We start from the raw sequence: 19,728 nt of genomic DNA, 5'->3' as shown, positions 1-19,728 counted from the left end.
AGCAAGTTAAAGTGCCCTTGGTTCAGAAGTTTCTCATGCATGACAATGTGCCATTAAACAGGTTAGGAAGTATGCAAAATAAGTATTCAGTTTTGTATGGTCTCTAAAATGGCCTAAGGAAAGGCAGGAAGCTGGAAGGAATTAAGCTGTAAAAAGACTGAAGTTACACCAGCCAAAATAGCAATGCCTAAATCTGACTGGAAAAAATTTTATCCTCTGAAAAACAAAAATGACTGGGAAACAGCTGGTTGAGCAGCAATACTGTAATTAGAGGTGGCCAGAATATACTCAAACCAGAATTACCAGAACCAGGAAAATTGCTTCTGCAGTGGAGACAAAGCTTTTCTTAGCTGGCAGCAATATGCCCACAGCACGAAGACAGATGCCAGCTACCAGCCAGAGTATGCCAGCAGAAATTCTCAGGCATAAAGATAATTGCTAATGTAGGAAATAAAAAAGAGAAATAGGAGCTCTAAGAAACCTTGGAGACTCTCGAGTTTAAATATGTGATGTCTCCATCGCATGTTAATGGAACTTGAATTTAAGGAAGTGGCTTGTTGCAAACAAACGCAAAGATTTACAGTCACTTGCCTCTATGTTTTGAATATCACACCAATTTCAGAGCAAAACAGTTGTGCTTTGTTACTGAAATGCCACAATGCAGAAGCATCTCAAATAAAAAATACAGCACAAGAAATGTGTCGCTTGAAACCCACAAAACTAATTTCTCTATGAAAAGGAAAAATCACATCAACCTAGAAGGCAAACTAAAATGCTGAGGTTAAGAAGGAGGTAGGTAAGTAAGGAGGTAGGTAAGCCTGACTCAAATAAAAAATACAGCACAAGAAATGTGTCGCTTGAAACCCACAAAACTAATTTCTCTATGAAAAGGAAAAATCACATCAACCTAGAAGGCAAACTAAAATGCTGAGGTTAAGAAGGAGGTCTCAAGCCTGACCGATAGTTGGAAGGAATTGAAATGAGATGGAGATCACAATACTCTTTAAAAAAGTCAGGATTAACACAGTTTTGTGACATCAGAGCTGACGCAGATGAACCTTAAAAGTGATTTGCAGACACCATCACAAAAGAAAAATATTGCCTACTAGATTTTTTTGGAAATCTATCCAGGAGCTCACCCAAATTTTTCAGAGAGAGTAGCTGGGCTGAGATTCAGGATTTTGTTAAACTTCACAATATCACCCCATTGATCTTTCTTATCTCTGAGATCCCTGGGGAAAAAAAAACCATGCGGCTCTGCCGATACTGCAGAACAGCTTTCCAATTCAGCTGAAACAAATAATTTTTTAACACAGAACATGCTTATTTCAGGAAAGAGCTTGCATGACAGTTTTGCCTGTGATACTGCAAGGCTGCATTCTATTCTCTTCCCATCCCTTGCTCCCGGCTTTCCTCCCCATTACCTCCTTGCATTGATCCACAAGAGCCAGTGAGTGAAAATGAATCCTGACCATCGCCAGCCTTGGACAACAGGTATCCTGTAGCCCTGAGGAGGCAGAGGGCTACCAAGTGCACTTTTTTTTGTGGATGGCATCAGAAGGGCTCATGGTGAAACACAGACCGCTGCCCACCCTGATGCTTTGGGCTGGGTGCTTAGCAGCAGCTTCTCTACAGCACACAGAATATGCTTTCAGGGAAGGAGAAGGCAGATTTCACACCAGACATTGTCAGGCAGCTAGTAGTCAACTGGCAGCCTCTGGAGAACTTTAAGAGACTAAAGGGTTTATATTGTACCGCAGATACAAATGATACAGCAGAGGATACCAAGACGGGGGCACAGTTACTTCATCATCCCTTTCCCACTCCCCAGAAAGGGCATGCAACATCTCCACAGAGCCTACATTCATACCCTTTATGGCTATGGATAACACATTTTATACCTCCTGAGTCCTCTGCACTGCTGGGGCCAGGACTCAGCATTGTAAAAACACATTAAAGTGCTCCACATGTCTGCTGCATACAACAAAATGTCATTTTCATAAAGATTTTCTTTTTCCTGCACGATAGACTGAAATAGAATTGACATGCACAATAGGCGAGAAATATTTTTCTTCCAGGAGATTTCAATCCATCAGATAAATACAATACACGCTTCAAATGTCCCTTCCTTGAGGCTATACTGACGGTGTTAAATTTCTCCCATTCCCCAGTCGACAGAAAATCTAAAGATTTTGTTTTAGCAAGACAACAGCCTAAAGGTTCCACTGCCTGCAGATTCAGAGCTGAAACAGAGTGGGCATCTTTCCTTGGTTTACAGTTTTAAATGCAAAGTCAGATATATCCATTTCATATCAGGAGGAAGTATCGTACTATTTTCCTAAAATACTAACTTTCCGTCATCCTGATTATTTTTTTTAATTGCTTTTGGAGGTGTGAAATTAACTTCTGGTAATTCAGACATTTCCAGAAGAAGTCTGCCACTTTAGAGCAAAGAGAAAGTAAAAATTATAGCTAGGTGCAGCAAATACTATGCTTCTAGCCAGAATGCCCTTTACTTAATATTTTAAAACTAATAAAATGAGGAAGAGCAAGAGTAATTTATTATTTCTACACTGGTTTAAACATCCCTTCTAGCTGAGTGACTGAGATCTACGTTGTCTCAGGGGGAACTGCTCGTGACATGACTGAGCCAGAAATCACTGACTGTCCAACACAGTTACATGAAGATAATGCTTACCTGAGACACTGACAGACCTCCTCTTTTGTCTTGGACTGTACTCTTTAATGCTTACTACGTGCAGAGATAGGGAAAAAAACTGAAATCAGCCACAAACCCATAAGCCCATCCTACCTTACCTAGGATTTCACTTTTTCTTGAGAAAAGGAATCAATGAAACATCGACAGAAATGGTAGGAGTTCTACAAATTGATTAAAAGTTTTAATGAGCTTGTATCCAGCAAACTCTACAAAAATAGCCTGGTAAACTATGGGAATTCATTTCATAATCTGCCAGTCCTTGAAATACCTTCATAGATTCATATGAAGGATTTTCTCTCTTCCATTTTTCAGAATTACCTACTTTCATTCATATCCTTGGTACCACAATTTTTCATGAAATACGATCAACTAATATCACATCATGCTAAGTTTCAACATGAAGACTGAAAGTCTCCAAAAGGCAGAACAGGAGAATTCCTGTTAAACGGCAGGAATAACTCTGAGTGGGATGCTGAAATCCCCAAATCCTCAGCAAACATCAGAATAACAGTACAAGCTTTATCACATACTAACAAAGACAGCAAATAAGAGGATATAATCCAGTGGCTAGCACATGCTAAAACTGCCTCTGCTCTTATCATTACCTTTTTTAGGCAGATTAAAGCTAGATACACTAGTGCACACTATGTTCACACCATCATTTTGCTCGAGACCTATTCACCATCCATTCACTAAAGAACTTGTAATCACAGCCTAAGCTTACAGCACAAGCAACTTCTGATTTCAAAGGTGTGACTGTAGATACTTGTGAAGCTCCCAAATACAGAGGACTTAATGTTTAACCTTTCTGAAAGCAATGACCATTTCGAACCAGTTCATGCCCTATTGTGCATATAAAAATGGAGTTCCCAAAGTCTGAAGCACATATCTCTTCAAGATAAAAATATAATTTTGCTAACCATGGCGACTCAGTAGCAGTACTCTGAAGGTAATAAAAAGATTTTAAAAATTTTTGTATTCACTGAATGAGTTTTCCTTTTGCTCTTAATGAAAACTCTCATTTTCCTTCCCTAAAATCACAACATAAATGCTATTTTGTGAAATTTCTTCCAACTCCAACTAAGAACAAGCAAGAGCACAGCAAATCTTCCTCTCCTATTATGCAAATGTTCCACTGATTCCAGGCATAATGGTAGGGAATATGTCAGTATTATAAATTAACCACTGCTACAAAGAAAAAATCATTTTGGCATCCATTTGCATCTCAAGACAAATAAGCAGACTTATCCCTACATTTTAATGAGCAAACTGTAACAAAAAGTTTATTTATTCAAACATATTTTAAATAAAATATTCTTAACATGACATGAGCTTTCCCCAGAACCTAGGGAGAAAAATCTCTCCAGCACTACAGTAAACAAAGAGTAAAGCACTTCTAACGCTATAACCCAGTAACAGCACCCAAAGTAACAAGGCTGCACTTTATTTAGTATTGATTTAAAAACCAAGGTTTCCTGAGAAAGTGTAAGCTTGCATAATATCTTACTAGGCTGCTTTTAGAGGTTGATGTGCAACAGTAAAAGTTCAGGAAGATTGCTAAAATTCTCCTCCTGATCGCATCTAATAAAACTGAAAAATCAGTCTTCTACAGAGTGCAATACATTATTCAGCCTCCTACAGGGGCTGTTGTCCAAGTACTCCGGTACTTACTATGCAAAAATAACACTGCATAGGAAACGCAAGAGGATGAAAAGTGGAATTTCAATGACGATATCAAGGAGAAAAATTTTCTAGAATGGCAAAAACACGACCATAATGCTAAAAAGAGGTAAAAACCTGGTATTTTCTGTAGAAAACATCATAATAGATACTACAAAAAACACCGCATGAAGTGCTGTTTCCAAAATGCCATTATTGCATTCAAGAACTTTTACCTCTAAACACTTTTAAAAAAAAAAAAAAAAAAAAATTTTACTTGGTACCCCATGTATTTCAGAGGCAGATTTGTGGTTGATCATATAACCCTTCCTCACAGCAGCCTTTGCCAGAAGGCATTTCAGAAACGAGACAACGTCTACGTTTCTTCTGAACAAAAGAGAGCATGCTGGAGCAGGTGGACAAAATTAGGAATGGAGCTATTAGTCCAACAGTGCAGACTGCAGGAGGCCAGATGGTCCAGCTCCCTCCCTGCCCTCACTCTTGCCTTTATCCCGTTGCTCCTGCCAGTGCTCTCCCAGGCAAACTGCCTTTAGTGGGGGTGAACCCTAAGCAGTGAGGACGTACGCCAGTCCATGCCACTCAGCCTCAGAGCCAAGGACAGGTCTTTGACCCTCTTTTATTTATATACATAGATATAACAGTTGAGAATATAGGAAAGAAACAGTACAAGTCCCATGGTGTTGTCTTGAATCTGATCTATTTTATTACATCCTTATTTCTGTGATGCAACAAAAGATTGGAAAACAATCCAGAGGGAAAACATTTGGAAAGTTTTTGTGCTTGTTTCAAATACAGAATTTGCTATAACGTCACATTTGCTAGGGTATCTATACATCCTAAAATTATCAATATCTCATTCAAGAGAAATGTAAAATTGTTTCCTTTCAATGTGATTGCTTAATTGCTTCCTATGTTTATAGTCACTTCTAAAGTTTCTACAGAGATGATGAGTTTCTGAGTATTTAGGAAAATTACCTGTATGGCAGGTACTAATTATTCTCTTTTAGAAAAGAAATTTTAAACAGTTCCACAGTTTCATATTTAAAATGTAATATTTAGCTATCAGATTCTCAGCCAGGAATATTACAGAATCTCCAAAGTCATCATCCAAACTAATTGCAGCACTTTTCAAATATTTTGAAGGTAAACAGTTGATTTATTAAATGCTATGAACTTTCAAAGACATTTTACAACCTGGACAGTACTTAATTAATTAGAGTGTATTCAGTTAATTAGAAGAGATCCTTTTTTGATACTGCAATAGAAACATAACTGACTCCAAATAAAAAAAAAAAAAAACACTAGAATTTTATACTACAATTCCCTTATCTCACTTGCACAGGTACCTTCACACTAGCCCATATGCTACATTGAATTCCTTTAGATTTATTTATTGTGGGGGTTTATGACATCTGGCCAAAACAGAAAACACATGCCTGGTGTCCCTATGGACGTGCCCGTTATGTTACCGCCTCTTCTGTCATGCTGCTTGCTGGTGGTGGTGGTGCAGGGGCAGGAGGACAGCAGAGCTGCCCCATCCCAGGAGGGGCTGTCCCTTGCACCCTGAGCAAACTGCCTCCTTCCTGCCCCCAGTGCACCAGAGATGGGTGGACACAGCAAGGGATACCGGTCAGCAGAGATGGGTGATGCACCAAAGGGTACCGGGGAGCACAGTGTCAGAGGCAGAAGTGGGACTTGATGCCCTCCTGTTCAGGGGTGGTAGGGATATCCAAAAGCATGGAAAACTCACAAAAAATGCCAGCTCCATGCAGAAGCTCAAGGCTGCAAACACGAACACCCACCAGCAGCAGCTCTGCCTGTCCACAGGGCAGAGGGGGACATGTGGGTAGGGGGAGATGGTGGGACTGGGATGGTCCCACTGGCAGGTGTCTGGAGTCTTGCAGTCCCACCCAGCACCAGCCACCGTAGCCCTCCCTTTGGCACCAGTCAACCAGCAAAATGAAATGAGAGAAGAGCCAAGTGTCAGAAGTTAAAATCCATCATTGCAGCCTGGGGATATCAAAATGTTGGCAGGAGGCAGAAGCCAGCTGCGGCCAGGGAGGAAACCTCGCTCTCCTCTCACCCCCCACATCTCTTTGGGCTGTAGTGAAGGACGAAGTCTCTGCCTGCCGCGGAGTTGTGTCTAGTGTGGGTCTACAGGGCAATGCAGCCTCTCACGTTGTGGGGTTTTGCGTATGGACAATTATTTCTGGTTTGAAATTTCTGAAAAGGAATCAAATTTTCTCAATATATTTAACTTTTGAGAGAAAGCTTATTCTGAAAAAAACCTTTGGATTTTCATCTTCATTTTCACATTTTTCTTTTTTTCCAACTTGCTGCCCTCTCTTTACAGCCCTCCATTGTTTTGCTTCTTTCTTCACTTTGCCATTGACAAGGAAACCCTCCCCACCACCAACAGAAAAAAAAGGAAACCGGTATTCTCAGTCCATATCAAAAAGTCTATTCTTCATCACAATTTTGTCCCCAAAAGATCACTCTGTTCTGTCTGATCGTCCTCCTAAGAAAGAAATAGCGTGGCAGAAAAAATGGATTATGTTCTGTTTATATGGCTGTCTTGGGGAAGAGAAAGTTCAACCCTGCATAAGTCAACATCAGTACTTAATTTTCATAGCCAAACAGCTTGCAGTACATACCTGCTTTCTCAGCTCCTGCTTTGAAACAATAATCACATTTGGAGGATCTCCAATAGCTGTGGCAGCCCCCCCAATATTTGTGAAGATTACTTCTGCAATCAGGACATGCCTAGGATCAAGATTAAGTACTTCACAGAGCCTGCGGTATAAAGAGAATGAAATTAGCTTCTTGTCCAATGACTAAATTACCTTAAATTTTAAAATTAATAAAATTTACAAAATACAGTCATTTCACTGAAAAATTGCAGGATTTTAAACATAATATTTTTGTGTGTGTATATTGTTTTAATTGTGTTACATTATATGTGCTACAGTAATTACAGCAATATAAATATAAAAATGATCTATTTTTTTGCATTTATAATGCAATAATTAAGGGTTACAAAATTGATGCATTTTTTAAAAAGCATTTCATTAAAAGTAATCAACTATTACAAGAGTTGGACTACACAGAAAGTAGCTTTTCAAATTTTCAGCATCATACAACTTTTTAAACCATGGATCCCAGGCTACACTGACCTATGGAAAACTATTCTGGGCAACCACAGGCTCTGCACTCAGCATCAGTTATTAACTTTCTTGTGGGGAGCAGTGGTAGAGGACTGCAAGGCTGCCAATTAGCCATGAATCATCTGTTAGAGACCTCAGCTTTCAGCCTGGGTTTATCCAGCTTATTCTGTTCCTCTCTTTCCCCTTCTCTAAAGCTAGATCATTAGTATTTCTATTTGTAATGCAACAACAGTAGAAAATACACATTCCTCATTATTAAAAATATCTCAAAATGTTTTTAGCAGTTCAAAAATATTTAATGCTTCTTTAGTAAGATGCTTCTTTAATAAGAAAAGGTAAAATGCGTCTTTGATAAGAAGCATCTTAAAGTCCTCTAGCAAATACTGGGATTGACTCAGTAACCTCATGATCCATTTCAACTCAGAGCCCACTTACACACAGTAATCTTCACAGAGATTACTTCAACTCGCGCAAATTACATTTACGCACAGATCTGCACAATCCGCTCATTTTTGAAGTACATACTTGACTTTAAACTTGGGCTGTGGTATTAAAGGCTGAAAGTTCAGGTCACACCTAAGCACTCTGGAATAAGAAACAACTGCTTTCCTGCTCACGGCTTATCAAAATGTTGCTCCAGTGTGTAAAGATGGAGGCCACGCTTAAATTACTGCCCAGTCTACCTAATACAGGATGGGGGAAAGAGAGGGTAGCAAGAATGTTTTCTCAGGATTGCTTTTGCTCTAGTGCTGTCACACGTTTCCCTGAAGGAAGAGTTGAGCTCTACTGTTCAGCCTAAGTCTGTATTATTAAAACCTATATTTCAAAGAGAAAAGAGTGTGTCGCACAAAAGCTTAACTCGATACATTTATGCTGTCACCAAGACTGTCAATTTAAAACTCAGAAAAAACATGTCAGATGACACATATGTCAGCGCATAAAAACTCCAGAACAAAACAACTGTGCAGAAATACTCTATTTCCCCAACAGCATAAAATTATGCACTTAAAATGTACATTGTAGTACAACTGGCCCAATCATATCAATTGTGGTACAAGACCACAATTGTAGTTTTAACTTCATCACTCCTTGATTTCCGAATGTTTCAAGATATAATCTTAATTTTCCTTTCGTGATTCTTTCTTTTTGATAGGTCTAGTGCAGTTAGAAGGAAGAACTTCTGATGTGTGCCCAGAAAGGCCAAGCCCAAAGTGTAAAACCATCAGAATGTGTTAGCTGTATGGTAGGATCAAACTTCTTCAGTTTACTTACCCTACTTAGATAATTCCCAATGTGAACAACCATTAGCCTTTTCCAGTTCCCAATAACAAAGTAACTTGAAAATAAACTATAGCTAAAAAGGGGTAGTTATTCTTTTTTTTTATCAGCTTACTACAAAATGCAGAGTGAAACAAGTATTATGTTTTACGCCTTATTAATGGAAATATAAATCCTTATATTCATAGAGTCAGCAGGATTTATTGCAAGCTTTATCTCCATGGCAATGACAGCGCAGTGCAACATAGTGAAGCTGTAGACAAGGGCTGAAGAAAGTGGTAGTAAGATAAAACCAAAAATTGACCCCCAGCATGAACCTTTTGGAAATAGGCAATTACTTGGTTTTACTAGGTGAGATAAAATTTTATTTTAGCTCTGATAGTGATTCAAATACAAATGTTTCCCACATACTGAGTTTCCCCTTCTTCAATGTTACAAATTTATTTAGTATAAAACTAAAGTACTTAATATACATTTAGTATGAAACTCCAGTACTTAAAGGGTGGTTACAAAGACAGAGGCTGTCTCTTCACAAGAAGCCACATGGAGAAGACAAGGGGCAACAAGTACAAGTTGCACTGGAAAAGATCATCTCAACATAAGAATAATTTTTTTTTTATGGTGGGAACAATCAACCACTGGAACAACAATGTGTTAGAGTCCCCTTCTCTGGAGGTTTTCAAGAGACGACTGGACAGGGTGCCAGATAATCTCATCTAGGCACCCTTTCCCATGAAAGGTCAGACCAGATGGTCTTTCAAGGTCCCTTCCAACCTGGGTTATTCTACGTTTCTTTGAAAATTGAATAAATGCTACAGTAGCTCTACCTGTGAACAGTAATTCATGGTGCATTGATGTCTGGATTTCAATCCATTCGCAATTGTAGCTAATTCAAAATATTCTGCAACACAGCTAAAGAAAACTTGGTGTTTAACAGTTCCAGTGTTGCTTACTGCCAGAGGTGAAATTATTGATTGGAGCAAAGCAAAGTGATCTCTTTAAAATACAATCGAATAGAAGACAAATGGAGCTTTCATTCCCCAGTTGTTTCCTAATCTAGAATAAATTCCACTTGCAAAATTGGTTTTTACTGCTTTACACTACATTTTAAAGTGGGAGCATATCTTAATAGAATTTTGTGTATTTTAATGTGATAATGACTGCAAGCATTATATCACTCAGGATCATTTTAAAAACGCACTAGATCTTTCCAAAATGGAACTGGATTAACCAGATTTGCCTGGCCAGACACAGGTGAAATTCGGATTAAACAGTAATTTATAATCACACATTGATTAAATGTATTTGCAAATCATGTGTTATCAATTTACAGAATTCTGAAGTAATTAAATTCACTGTTATCTATTAAAAGTTCCAAATATCTAATCTCAAATTCTGGAATTAACCAGTGACTGTACCAATGTCATGATCACCAGCAGGAAGAAAATTCAGAGTCACATATTCCAAAACAAAGCTTTTAGTTGAAATCTGGAGATTTTTTTAAATTTATTTGTCACTAGTAGTAGAAGGGATAACAACTTCACTAAAACATAAATTATTATCCAAAATTGTATCGATATTAGACAGTAAAGGACAAAGCAGATTTAATTAAAAAATTCTCCCTCCTTACAGGAAAAATATTTCATCTGCTGGGGGAGCATTTGGTGCAATATGTTATTGTAGTTCAGTTACGGAGACAAAGCAGAATACTTTGCTGCCAAGGCAGTATAACTGGTTTCAGATATGTTAACATAAAGGGAAAAGGCAACCAACCCCTTTGAAAATGTTAGCTCTTTATCCTACTACAATAGGAGCATTTGAAGTTTTGATTTCCATTTAGATGATCAAAAAAAGTCCAAGCAAGCATTTTGCACACGTCTACTACGAATCACTGGCTATAAAAGACCAAGTCCAAAACCATAACAATAAAGTACCTTATGGTTACTGGAGTGAAGAGCAGCATAGTGGTAACGTTGTCCAAAAATGCAGAAAGAATTGCAGCAATGAGGCACAGAAGCGTAATCATGGCCCACACCTTGCCTCTAGAGAATCGATAAGCCTAATAAAACCAAACAAATAGAAACAAAATTAAGGGAATAGATCATTCCAGCTTAGTTTTCAAAAAATGACAGATAAAACGACTTCACCAAAGATGAGGCAATAGTGAGCTCAGAGCATTTACTACTCCATGCACCTCCAGCAGCACCCTCTCCCATATTAATTAATTTAGCAAGAAAACATTTCATGGAAGTGGGTAAACGTTTCCATTAGGTAGAGGAAGAAACAAGTCTGAAGAGACTCCATGCTCCGTTGCCAGGCATGGAGGGAGTCTGCGGCAGGAACAAGGCTGAGCCCCCATCTTCTGCCTGCATGCCTGGGTGAACTAAGGTGGTTCAGACCTCCCACCCCCTCCACATGCTGGGACACCTTCCCCATCCTCAGAGCAGCACAACCAGGGCTACATGGTCTGGGCATCTACGTAGGCAGGGGTTGTGTCCACTCATATTTTGTTTAGGGTTCTGTACTCAAAGCAGTCCTCCTTGTCACTTTTGTTTTCCTTCCTTCCACCTTTCTCAAGAAAATTAAGCTTTGCAGCAGGTGAAGGAGTCCCTCATGATGGGTAGTACTTGCTTTACAATCAATCCATCAGAATTACCCTTTTCATGTAATCTTTGGTTCTGCTACTGTGTAAAGGTTTGTGGTCATTTTTCATGTATGATTTTAAAGCTAGTGATAGTTCCCATATTTCCTCTCTCCCAATGCCAGGCATAAATACAGATTTCAGTCACAGCAGAACTGCAGTCCTGGTGAAGACAATGGAATAACTCAGTTTTATATTGTCCATATGCTTGTGTACCCTACTGGGGGCCTTTATGTCTCTCCTGTAGAAACAGAACTGCCTTAAGGGCTTCCTTTCATCCCTATGAGATTTTTCAAAATTACAAGTTGACTGCTGTCACTTCTAACATGACACATACAAACTGGCCTAAGAAATGTTCTTCAAAGATAGTGCTTGGTGTAACAGATCTGATTAAATACTAACTTGATAATCCAATAATAATAAAGAGTACCAAAACACGCCTACCTTTACTGCACAGTAGTCAAAGAATCCAGTCTCTGAAAATATGGCCACTAAAACCATCTACCAAAAGATGAAGAAAAAGAGAACAGCTTTCAACTGAATTATTACACAAAAACAAAGCAATGTAGCTGGTGATCCTGACAAAAGTCCTTCTTATCTGACACAGCTCTGAGAATCTGATCACCTTCATAGTAGGATATCCACTACAGCTGCCAGATATCTCCTATTAACGCATCATATGGTGAAATTTAGTTCTCAGCATAAACAGTCTGTAAATGTCATATCAGTCTAGTTGAATTTTATTTGTGGTGACTAAGTGGGTATCATACATTAAGTACTCAATGTATCTCCCTTATGTCATTAATCAAGAAAAGCCAATAATTGTGTTTGCTTTCTGCAGTAATGCTCTACAGAGTGCAGAGGATAGCAGCTCCAAGAATTACTTGCGTTTTCCCACATTTCTGCGAGGTTTCCTGTCCTTCCATCTTTGCTCCCGACAGATATTTTTTTAAAATTTTTTTTTTTTGCTTTCTTTTTCTGTGGGGAAGGCAGGGAGCAGGGAGCAGTGTCAGGAAATAAGAAAAACTCAGAATGACAACAGATAATTGTAATTTTGTCTCTGTATTTTGTATACTTTGTGTTAGAGTTTAATAGCACTTGGACAATTCATTTTACTATAAATAGCTCTGGGCAGAGTGGTTAAAGTAATATATGATTATAATCTAATCAGATATTTCCCCTCCATTTCTGGTTTGGGTTTTTTTTGGCTCCAAGCAGAGCACTAAGATTAAGAAAACCACTTTTCCAGCAGAGTGTGTTTGAGGAAAGTTTTGAGTAAACAAAATTAACAAGATAAATGAGAGTGAGAATACTTGGCACTTAAACAGGTCTTTCCATTTATAGACCTCAAGGATGTTTTTAGTATGTTATCAACACGATTTTACAGATTTTTAAAAACATAGAAAAGGCTCAAGATTTTCAAAAGGCTCCTTCAGAGGTCTGATAATCCCCCTTTTTGATAAAACCCTTAAGGCCTTTCATCATAACATGTCTCAGTAAAGTACAATTAACAAAATGTTTTAAAGGGAAAAACCTCTGTATTGAGTGTGATTATTTCAGCACACTTAGAGTAAAAGATATGTTTTAGTTACCATTCCAAACAGCAGTGCCAATGTCTCATAATCAATCCACTCCACCACTTTGATCATACTTGGCCTCTGAAATCAAAAAATACAACTACCAGTGAATGCCACAAAACACCTAACTCATGATTAGCTATGAAATATAAACTCCACTTAATTGATGAACCATTTAAATAAGCTATGATGGAAATTAATAAGTGTTCCTATGAGGTACACAAAAAGGACCCTTTATTATTACCACTATTATTATTATTACTAATTCAAAGTACTGCTGGCATCCTAAGTGGGTCATTATCAAAAGCCTACATTAGGTTGTTGGTTTATCTAGTTCCTTACACAGAATTACAGAAATAAAAGATAACCGAATTATATGGTACACCCCACTTTCCCTTTTGGTAACAGAAAAAAAGCATATCGCTTCACCTGTGAACAAACCGGAGGGAATTTAAGGGAGCATAGCAATGATGTGGTAACCAGTTACAAGAAAAACAGAAAACCAATCAGAGGTTTCACTAAGTATCAACTAAGAGTAAGCAGGGGGGAAACAAAAGGATTGGAAGGTATAAGCATGAGGTGTTATTATTCAGGGTAGTATAAGGCAATGTATTTCCACTCAGGTTTGCTTGGTAACCTAACATTACTGAAAATAACAGTGTTAAAGTAACTCTGAATTAAGCTGAGAATGGTTGCACTCAGCTTCCAGCAAATCAGAACAAAATAGCATCCACTGACTTTTTTCTACTCTTGTTGTCTATTCCCTAGGCTGTCTTGTTTTCCCCAAGATGCTCCCCCATCCCAGTATCTGTCTTGCCATCTCTCTCTCTTAAAAATCACTGCTCTGTCACGTGCCCTGTCACAAGAGGGCAAACACGGAAATTTATGATATCATACCCAGAAACAAAGTGAGCGCTTACAGCTTGATAACTTACCTCCCCAACAGTAGCTAAGGCGGCTAAAGCTGCCAAAGAGCCCAGCATCGCTGCAAGGGTCCTGTGAACAATCTGCAACAAAGGATAAGAATTAAGGAGGGACTCCCCTAAACATCTCCTTACTATTAAAAAGGAGGAGGGAAAAGGATAAAAATTCCTGTAGTTGATTCTTTTCTTGGTTTGTTTGTTTTGTTTTTTTTTCCCCTTATTCCACCCATCCCACTTCAAAAAGACCTGACCAGAGAATGGCTGATTACTTTGCTTCACTATAGGATATTCTTTAAAAAAATAATAAAAAAAAAAAAGTCATGCCTGTGCAAAACCCTGCTAGGAAGTCTCAGTTCTGATCTCAAGGCAGAGAAGGGACTTCAGCACCAGTTTCTTATATATGCCAAAAGGTGACCCAAGAAGGAAAGCAATTCCTTTTCCCTAACTTAAGGATCGAAAAGCCTAGTCCTGTTCTCTGCACAGCCCATAGGAAGATGCATGCCCGGGAGGTGATGCACCTCATTCTTTATAGTTGCTTGGTCATCTCCAATGTCTACAAAGCAATTCCGAAGCAAATAGCTCAGACCTGGGGCAGATGTATCCTATACATACACAAACATACTAGACTTTGAGTTTCCAGGTCCAGTTTGTGCTGTGGGGCACAGATAGATCTGTCAAGCCTGTACACCTGCTTTCTGTCTCACACACACAGAGTTTTCCTCCATAAAGTGGGTTTTTTTCATCAGCATTTTCTCCACAAAGTGTTTTGGCTTTAAGAAAGCCATATACTTCAGCTAAAATCTGCTGGAGACCTGTGCCGCAATCTCCTCAGTTCCTCAAAGACTGCTTGCGCCTGTGTATAGACTAACCCAGCCTTGAGCAGTGCTTCTCCTCCATCTCTGATGTTTCTCCAGCATACAGGTAATGCATCTGAAAATAGCAGTCAAACTTCTGACCACATTCATTTAATACTGCATCAATCACTACAGTATATGGACATTTGTCCACGTCTATGTAGCTAATGAATAAATTGCACTTAAAATTCTCAAGGAGAAAGTACAAAAGCAAACATGCCCTGAAAATGTGCTCTTTCCTCCAAGTGCTCATTTGTAGTTATTTAATCCACCATGTCTGGAAAATCATAGATTGTGTAAAATAACTCAGTCAAAGCAAGAATGTAATTAATGAAAATCACACTACAAAAGACCGAATCTAATTAACAGTATTTACTATTAATGTGTTTAAATATTATTCAGACACAAGCCAGAATTATTTCTGAGAAAGAAATAAGGCAGTCTAGAAATATTTCATTTCCTGCTAATTTCATAAGAAATATTTTGCTGATAAGAAACAATAGGATGTGGACATCTCAAAGCCCTCCTGCCTGCTTGTAAAGGAAAAGAAAAAAGGAAAGATTTGGGTTTGTTTTTTCTGTTTGAACATAAACTTTTAATTGCAATGGTAAACAACTAAGCAATTTAATCCTATTGTTTAAAAGTTAAAAGAAAAATCTGTCTCCTCCTCCTATTTTTTTCTTCAAAATGCACTGGAGAACAACCTATGTACAGGGATAAAGCAGGAGATCAGACCAAGGTTTTTATGTCCTAATGACCTAAAAGTATCTAGCACAGATTACAGCTCCCACAGAAACATCTGTGATAAGTCACTGTTTCATCTTTGATTTCCACTTTCAGAGCGTTGATATGAACACACACCTATGGCCCCTCTGATTCTGCAAAGGTGGGGAGCATTTGATAATGTTCGATAGTTCTTGTGGCTGATGGCAGGGTGCAGGAATTTGACCTTACAGTTCTCTCCAAGAAAAGAGATGAAGCAGAGGTGTTGGTTAGGGAAGGGGATCAGCTGCTTACCAGGGCAAAGTAAGTTCAAGGGTAAGCTCTCCTCAGACTGGAGGCTTTCTCTTCATCTAATCACCACCCATGTTAGACAGCTCTTTTGCAGTTCTCGGAAAGATATCATGGGTTTTCTGAGATTTGATTTGCTTTAGATTTTTTGCCTATTTCCACATAAGCATTTTTGCTGTCACCATTGTATACTTAATCGCATACACGGATTGACTGCATTTTCAGTTTCCAAGAGTTTGCTGTCACCTATGGGTGAAATTTGCTTCAATTTCTGCAGAAAGAAGGGGGGGGAAATGCTGTACAAATGGAGTCATTTGTCAGATCTTTCATCCTGGTGATTTTTCAAGGATATACAAAAGTACAACCTGAAGAATGAACAAAGACTATTCAGATGCAAAGCTCTATTACAAAAAACTCGTCAAATGTACAACTCTTCATTCCAACAAACTATCAAGTGGAAGTTACACAGTAACATAAAGCCTAGAAAGCACACTTACGTAAACTCTGAGACACGTAAGTACTCAAAAGCTGAGATTTGGAGAGGTTTAGGAAAGAATGGATTGGTCTTTAATTTTCTTTTCACATAAAGCAAAGCCCAAAGAAATAATATATTTGTAAAGGCATTTTTAAAAGCTTACGAATGGAGAAATTAAGAGATGCAGGTTGTAAGCTGTGACACTCTTTGAACAACAGTTTCACTAATACACATTTGGAGGGCATTATATTAGGTTAAATTCCATTATTATTCTTTTGGAAAATAGTAGGGATCTGATTCAAACCCTTTTGAAGCCTGGCAGGAGGATGAGTATCATTTCAGAATGAATCTCAGAGTGTATCCATAAAAGCTCAGGTACAGAATTGAAAGAGCTCAGAAAAAAATTATACAGAGATTTAACCCCAGGAAAGCTGAGAGATCTGGTGGAATTCTGAATCTAAAGACATTTTGAAATATTAAGTGAGAAATCATCCATATTCATCTGATCCTTCTCATGCTTGAGACAGTGCATACCTTTGTGTATTCTCTAGTAAGCAAAGACAGTTACACTGAAAGAACCCCGGTTCTTAACAAGTTTCTCTTTCAAATAGGAATTGTCCATGAGATCACAAATTTGGGTGGGTTGCAGCAGCCTGACTGGGTAGAGTTTTCATTTTACAAGCTAGGAACGGAAGCAGAAGGAAATGGTGGACCAAAAGTTACTTCAGTAGCAAGGGCAACCAAACTCAGGTACAAGTCTTAGTGTAATGTGTCCTCATCAAAGACACTGCAGTAGTCAATATCTCTTATGGATTTCATCATGGTACCTACATTTTCCTCTCTATTTCATGCCTCTTTTTCAAAAATCCATCTCCCAGCACGGATAAACTCTTGCCTGGACCACCGTTCAGCTACACAGTACTCATTCCTTTGACAAAAACCATCACTAAAATTCTTTCCATCCTTCACATCTCATAACAGCTCTCCTTCTGTCTCATCTTTCATTCTCTCTCCAACTTGCATCTTATCTGTGTTTCTGTTTCTACTCTCTTGCACATAAATACCTTCTCTCATGCTCCCATCCTCTCCAGCCCTTCTTATTCTGTCAAAACCACACGTCAAAGTGACCTTGTATTTTCTTCTCACTCTTATTTCTTCCATCCCACAACTGGATCCCCACATTTCAATGATTCAGTCAGTTTTGGCACACTCTGTAAAATGCACTTATTATAAAAGTTCCATGCCTCATTTCCTAGAAGGGTTTCTTAAAAAAACAAGCAATGGTCATGGAGACAAAAAAGACAGAATAGACAGGGAAGATACAAAGCTTTCAGTCTATCAGTTTGCATGCTAGAGCTCCCTACCTCCCAACCCAACTACAAACCTTATAATCTCTTTGCAGAAAGGGCATCTTCACCATCAACATCACCTTTATTTTTGTCTGAAGAATGCCTAGCAGTGCTGACTTAATGAAATAGCAAAGGATGGTGCTTGCCTTTTACAAAGGTACAGTTGCTTCAGCACAAGATGCTACTGGAAACAAATGCAGCCCAGATTTCACTCTTTACAATGCACAACTCTGTTTTAGAGCTCACTGATACAGGATATCACTAGGCTGAGGGTTGAAGAGATTCCAAAAAAGGGAATGGGTATTTCAGAATTTTATATAAGTAATGAAAACATCCAAAGCTGCAACAATGGAGGCTCTTAAAAATAGCATCAACAATGCACATGTGGTGATAGCAACATCATAGCGTCATGCTATGGGGTCAATTCAGAATGGGCAAAGATAAGGAAAAATAGTCTTTGTGTTTGATATTAATAAAAATATACATTTCCAGAGCTATAATGCAAATTGGATTTAGACAACCTAGATCTTCTCCAGATTTAAATTTCTTTATCTATCTGAAAGTGCTCCGGAATGTTTGCACAGAGTTCATTAAATCTTTTGGTAGATTGCAACAGCATCATTATAAAAATGATTCAAAATTCCAAACACTTTACCTTGTACAGTGCTCCTGGAGGTAAAAGGAAATTATTTAGAAGCCAATTGAATGATGACCTGTATGCTATTTCAGAGCATACATTTCCCAGCTGAAATCCAGGGCACGCATATTTCTAAAACGTGTTTCTGAAGATATTTGATAAATGATACATCATACCAAACATATTATTTCCACAAGTCCTTCTTTGTAAGTGATAAATGGCAGCTGAAAGATGACTGTCAGTGATGATAATGTAAGTTTCAAATGCAGCCTCCATTCATTTCTTACCCATTTTTTTCTGCAGTGAAACCTGTTGCATTAAACTACTTATTTTACTGAGAAATTAATTTTCATTTGATAGAGTGTCAGCATTGCTGCATTTCAACAGAACACGGTTATTCCCAAGCCTATATCCACATATGGGTTTTATGCATTTTCCACCTACCTCCAGAGTAGCTGAGACCTCCCCTATAAAATCAACAGGCAAATCCCTCTTAGACTTTATAAAGTCTCTAGTTCAATTCTTTGTTCTCAGGGGAGAAGGAGGGAGAGGAGGACAGTAAAATTTGCTCTAGGATAGCTTTTTTCCTGACTTTATGTTTTATACCTATTCCTTTTTATGTTTTAATAAGGGTCTAGTGGGTTAAAAGAAGATATCCTCAGCAGTGGAAGAGGGTTCTTTCAAAGACAAAGAATTTGGTTTTCCTAAAGATAATCAAGACAGTATTAGCCTGACTGCCTCTGGAAATGTGTTGTCAGTCAGATCCTTTGATGGAGACTATCTTATCATTTGCTGTCACATACTTTATAAATTTTGGTGGTCTGCTTTGCCTTGGACTGTTCCAGCTGGTTTAGCAGGATACAGATGGAACTTTAGTCTTTCATGTTACACATATTTGATCCACTTATGGTTTGGAAAATCAATGCCAAAGCCTGAAACTGGCATCAGAAGCTGAGATCAAAACTGAAATTTGCAGAAGAACAATGGTAATTTAGCTAACTAATTTAGGTAATTTTTCCTACTTCTGTCAAGCAACATAACTGAAAATTTGGACTTATGTCAGAAAACAAGGATGAAAACAGCCTTGCAATACTTTGAACTCTGCCCTGCAATAGCTCCACTTCAAAGCTGGATGGCATCAAATTCTCAATTCATGAAAAATTGCTTTACTTCTGGCAAATTGTACAATTTGGACAGAATATAAACCAATAGACTAGAAATACAGGATATAGTCAGATACAGATGAGATCAGAGCAGCAGAAAATGAAGGTCAATGGTGCCAGACACATTTGCTTGATTTTCTTCATGCTCACCTCTATTAAAGAGACCATCTAACCAGTACCAGTTAGTGAAGGCATAGCAACATACCTCCCCTTCAGCTGGTGATGGCAGCTAATGTTTCACCTCCTCACCCTCCTCC

At 38.4% G+C, this 19,728-nt stretch overlaps 1 protein-coding gene across 1 annotated transcript in view; it reads right to left on the bottom strand.

The window, feature by feature from the left end:
• The window catches only part of OCA2 (oculocutaneous albinism II), a 170,448-nt gene that overhangs the window by 102,633 nt on the left and 48,087 nt on the right, over nucleotides 1-19,728 (bottom strand). The window contains exons 9-13 of the mRNA XM_009701983.1: nucleotides 13,995-14,066; nucleotides 13,075-13,140; nucleotides 11,927-11,983; nucleotides 10,776-10,900; nucleotides 7,054-7,192 (exon numbers count right to left, since the gene is read on the bottom strand). Coding sequence (XP_009700285.1) covers nucleotides 7,054-7,192; nucleotides 10,776-10,900; nucleotides 11,927-11,983; nucleotides 13,075-13,140; nucleotides 13,995-14,066 — 459 coding nt within the window. The remainder of the gene's footprint in view (nucleotides 1-7,053; nucleotides 7,193-10,775; nucleotides 10,901-11,926; nucleotides 11,984-13,074; nucleotides 13,141-13,994; nucleotides 14,067-19,728) is intronic.

This window comes from Cariama cristata, unplaced genomic scaffold (genome assembly GCF_000690535.1).
Source record: "Cariama cristata isolate BGI_N322 unplaced genomic scaffold, ASM69053v1 scaffold5186, whole genome shotgun sequence".
NCBI classification, from domain to species: domain Eukaryota; kingdom Metazoa; phylum Chordata; class Aves; order Cariamiformes; family Cariamidae; genus Cariama; species Cariama cristata.
Note: the sequence above shows the minus strand (reverse complement) of the source record. Positions and strands in the feature narration are given on the sequence as shown.